General features: G+C 35.6%; 1 protein-coding gene across 1 annotated transcript in view; it reads right to left on the reverse strand.

Annotated features, from left to right (window-relative positions):
• Nucleotides 1–1,371: 1,371 nt before the first annotated feature.
• Nucleotides 1,372–4,773, reverse strand: part of parp9 (poly(ADP-ribose) polymerase family member 9) — an 11,570-nt gene continuing 8,168 nt past the window's right edge. Inside the window, exons 6-8 of the mRNA XM_014015223.1 lie at nucleotides 3,759–4,207; nucleotides 3,426–3,585; nucleotides 1,372–2,204 (exon numbers count right to left, since the gene is read on the reverse strand). Of these exons, the coding sequence (XP_013870677.1) occupies nucleotides 1,915–2,204; nucleotides 3,426–3,585; nucleotides 3,759–4,207 (899 nt within the window). The 3' untranslated portion in view covers nucleotides 1,372–1,914. The remainder of the gene's footprint in view (nucleotides 2,205–3,425; nucleotides 3,586–3,758; nucleotides 4,208–4,773) is intronic.

Below are 4,773 nucleotides of genomic sequence, written 5' to 3' on the forward strand. Positions count from 1 at the left end.
GAGAAATGTCAAGATAAGATTGTGAAAATCTTAAATTGAAATTACTGTATTTATTGGTTTTAAGAATGTGTGAAATAATCTAGTAGCCTATATTTTATTTTTTGAAAATAAGGGGCAGAGAATAAAATTAGACTTTTCCTTCTGCTTTCTGTCTTTCATTTTATTTGTGATTATTTTGTGTGTATAGAATCTAGTAGCCTATATTTTATTTTTTGAAAATAAGGGGCAGATAATAAAATTAGACTTTTCTTTCTCCTTTCTGTCTTTCATTTTATTTGTGATTATTTTGTGTGTATAGAATTAAATCTGTTTTTAAATGAAAATGAATTAAGATCTTGAACTTGAAATAATTCAGTATACAATACACAGGCACACTTTATTTTATTTAAAATAAACCATAAACAGTAACTTTATTCCCACCCACAAAAAAGAAAAAATAAATAAAATCTGTTCAAGCAACACAATGACAACCTGATAACAAACAGAAATATCTCATTAAAAAGCTGTCATCTCCATCACGAAGAAGTGCTTCACTTTGTGTTGTTTCAAGCAGCTTTTCATACTTTTGGCCACAGGGTGGAGCCAAAGAGAACTGTGTTGGAAAGCTTCGAGAAATGAACCCTTTTTCAAAGCAAGCTTCAGTGCTTCAGAAAAGCTTCATTTGCCCATCACTACTATAATTATCTTTTTAATCTCCTGAGACTACTCTTTCCTTCTCTTCCTCTGGTCCATGTTGTGTGTGTGGTCCACACCATGTCAGCAAACAGCACAGTGAGTATCTGCAGCCCTATATACAGACCCACTGATTACAAGATTGTAGACACCTTTGATGCTAATTAGTGGACACACCTTGATTTAACATGACCCTTTGGTCACATTATTTTCAGGGGTAACATAATTTATGTCCTGGCCTATATATCTGTTGAAGCATGGCTGAAAAGCAATGTCTGATTTTCATGTTTTTTTTTAAAGAAATTGTATTTATTACTTTTGTCTGATTCAAGTTATTTCTGTGACCATTGTGGATTTTTCTTTCATTAAACAAGGGGTACCAACAATTTTGTCCACATGTGTAACCCTAATCCACTGAAGATGAAAGGAATTGTTATTCACAGCAGACGGCCTCTGATGTGTTGAACTTGAAATCAGACTGTGATTTGTTTCTGTGATATTAATCCGAGGGTTGTTTTATATGTCCTGTACAAAGAGCATCACTTGTAAAAATGACTTTCTTTTACATGTAAATTAAACTTAATTTTAATAAAGCTGTGAAATTGATAAGACTGCTGCTGACTTTTAAATTTCTAGGAAAAAAACCTGACCACAGCCGTGTTGCTTGTTTGAATATTTCATGAGCTGATGTTCAGCATCGAGCCTTCAAGTACAATTTTATTTAGTGATCAAATGCAAAATTAGATCAACATTTCTTCAAAATACACACTTGTATTTGTGCTACAATCCACCTGCATTAACAAAAACTTCTGCTAAAAGATAAATGAAAATAAAGGTTTCTAGCACTTTATATTCAAACTACACAACTTGTTGATTCAACACTGTCAGCCTTTAATGGATTGTGATTCCATGAATGAAAATGGTCCAAAGATATGCTTAAACCAAAGTTGATTTGTTTAGGTACATACAGATTATTTGTAATACTTGTGCTGCTGAATAACATTAATCCACAGAAAGTAAAGAATCTTATTGAATAAAAGTAGAAACCTCAGAATCAATTTATGTTCATACAGATTCTAGCAGGTAATTATTAACAGCAACAAAAAGAACTCCCAATGTTAGTCATGAAACCAATGAGACAAAGATTTCTACAACAGAACATACTGATGCATTAAACAAATCTATATATTTAGATCAGACTGGTTCTCATCCTGGCTCATGCCTGGAAAATAACGGTTTGTCTTACAAGAAAGTGGAATTCCTCCTACAGATGAAAATGAACTTTGGTAGAGCCTGGTAACCACTAAAAATAACAGAGATATCAGACCTCGGTCCTCCAGTCACACTGTCATACAGAACATCAGGAGACCGCCGAACAGGAGGTATGATGAGGCCTCGTTTACCAGGAAATGTTTTTCCTGTCAGCACCTCTGCCTCCACAAAGTACAGGAACTCTTCATGCTTCTCCTTCCAAAGCTCCATGGCCTTTTCGACTGAACCTGCAAAATAGATGCCCACTCCATACTTTGGATCTGTAACCAGAAGATCAACAAGTAAGTAAAAGGGAACAATTTAATGCCAGTAGGTAATCGCATTTAAGTGAACTAAAATGAGAAGTGGAGCACCACAGGGCTCTACACTCGGGCCTCTACTCATCGTTTACATGCTTCCATTCAGCGGCAAAGCAGAAAAAAATAAATCAGCACTGTACTGTGAACAATTTACAAGCATTCATAAAGAGCCCCTTGAACAAGTGAACAATTAAATCAGAGGTGTCCAATCCTGGTTCACAAGGGCCGCTATTCTTAAAGGGATCCATGATTAGTTGTATCATTAGACTTTATTTAATAAATATATATTTTCACCTTAAAATAAAGCCTGTAAAAATACTGTAGGACGTTCAGTTTTTATCATTTTTAAACTAAAACTTTAAAAATATATTACATGGACGGGGCCATTTTATTTACACGCAAAGCATTCTGGGTAAATGATGACGTGGATAGGTCCTCGGTGAGAGGCTGCTAGCGAGCTATATCCACCCTGAAGRTTAATCTTGGACAATATCTGATGATAGACTCTTTTAAATGAAACCAGAGAGTGTTGACAGAGAGGAGAAGGTAAAAATGACTCAGCCTGGAACTGAAAATATGGATGGAGGACAACAGAGCTGCTTCATGGAAGAAGAACCTCAGATTAGCCTGTTAGCTTTAGCGTTAGCCCCAAAGCTATCACCATACATATGTATTAGCTCAGCGCTACACATTCTCTCGTCACTGAGGTCCTCCATCCACATGACAGAGAGGGGAACACAAAAATGACTCAGTCTGCAACTGAAAATATGGATGGAGGACCTCAGTTTAGCTTGTTTGTTGCGCTAGCACTGAGCTAATGCATATAAGGCAATATAGCATCAGCGTTACAGCTCTGTTGTCCTCCATCCATATTTTCAGTTACAGGCTGAGTCGTTTGACAGGTTTGCTTTATCTCAAAAGTAACAACTAAAGATGGACAAACTAGTTTTAGTTTCTGTGCACCTTTTCTGTCAAACAAATTCTCAGATAAGGTATTTTTTAATAATATCTGTGCCATATAACGTGGTGTTTTATGGCATGTATTCTTGTTGGTATTTTTGTCCTGTTGAATTTTACTGTAAAAATCAGTTTTCTGTGGTTTTGATGAAGCAGTCAGACTGTAACTCTGCGTTCCAATAGGTTTAAAAACAACCTGCGATCTCTGTGGGAGTGTTCTCATACCTTCAGGAGGTGCACACTCTGCATGGAATCCAATGTGGCCGATCATCTCACAGAACTGTGCAGGTATACGCTGAAACATTCTTTCAGAACTGGAACAGCCCAGTTGTTGTTTTTTCAGACCAAACAGAACCTCCAGAGCAGGATTTTTCACTCTGTCTACCTAAAACACACAAACAAAATAGACAAATCACTATTTAATCAGTAGATTCAAATAAAATTTACTGCAACAAACTGTTAGAGAATTTGTTACAAAATCACTACTTTGGTTTATAGTTTTAATAAAGCAGTGCTTCTATTTTTAAACAGCTTTTCCATGATGTTTAAGTAGATTACCTTTGTTACACGCAGCCCCTGAGCTTGGAAGGCCCGTTCACGTTCTGAGAACTTTGGGTCTGATACGACATCTGGCTGTCTTTCAAAAGATGCTTTCATGCCTGACAGTCGCTCCAATTCACGTGTTTCCTCTGAGACAAACTCTTTTTGGATCTCGCAGAGCATTTCCTCCACCTTCAGTGCAGCAAGAACAACATCTTCGCTCGATTTACCATCTATAGTTAAACTGGCGTGACCTTTGGTGAAAAACTCTTCAATCTGCACCCCATTTTCAGATAAAAGAGACAGCTTCAGGTGGTCCTGCTCGCTCATGTGCAGGAGGAAGTTGTTGTGGATCTCGACAAAGCGAGGAGCGTTATTAAGAAGGTCACTGAGCCACTTTTCAGCCTCACGTGTTGATTCTTCAGATGGACCACACAGGCTGATCTGTGGCTTTGAAACCTCAGCAGCTGAAAAAGACAAAAACACCTGCTTACTACAGGCACAACAAACTACCACTGTTAAAAAATAAATTTTCTGTTGGTTCTACTGCACTCTGCCTTTTGTCCTAAGTTCTGCATCCTYTTTTAAAGGAAATTTTGATTTCAGGAAACTTGTTACTTTACCAGAAAAATTGAAATGTTTTATCTTCTGTTTCATATGGGGTGCCATTTGTAAAGTTACACGGTCAAAAATTACCACCAATATTTTTGTTTTATTTAGCCTTTTATAAGAAAAAAAAAGAACTGATTTATTTTTCAAAGTCAGTTTTTCACCATATGATTCATACATTTATAAATGTCATAGTTTATAAACTAAATATTTAACTTACACATTAAATATTTAGTTAACAAGCTAAATATTTAACTTGTGACTTAAATATTTAGTTTTGAGCTAAATATTTAGCTTGAAACTTAAATATTTAGTTTTGAGCTAAATATTTAGCTTGAAACTTAAATATTTAGTTTTGAGCTAAATATTTAGCTTGAAATTTAAATATTTAACTAGCTAAATATTTAGCTTGAAACTTAAATAT

The sequence above is a fragment of the Austrofundulus limnaeus genome, unplaced genomic scaffold (genome assembly GCF_001266775.1).
Source record: "Austrofundulus limnaeus strain Quisiro unplaced genomic scaffold, Austrofundulus_limnaeus-1.0 Scaffold125, whole genome shotgun sequence".
In the NCBI taxonomy this organism is placed as follows: Eukaryota; Metazoa; Chordata; class Actinopteri; order Cyprinodontiformes; family Rivulidae; genus Austrofundulus; species Austrofundulus limnaeus.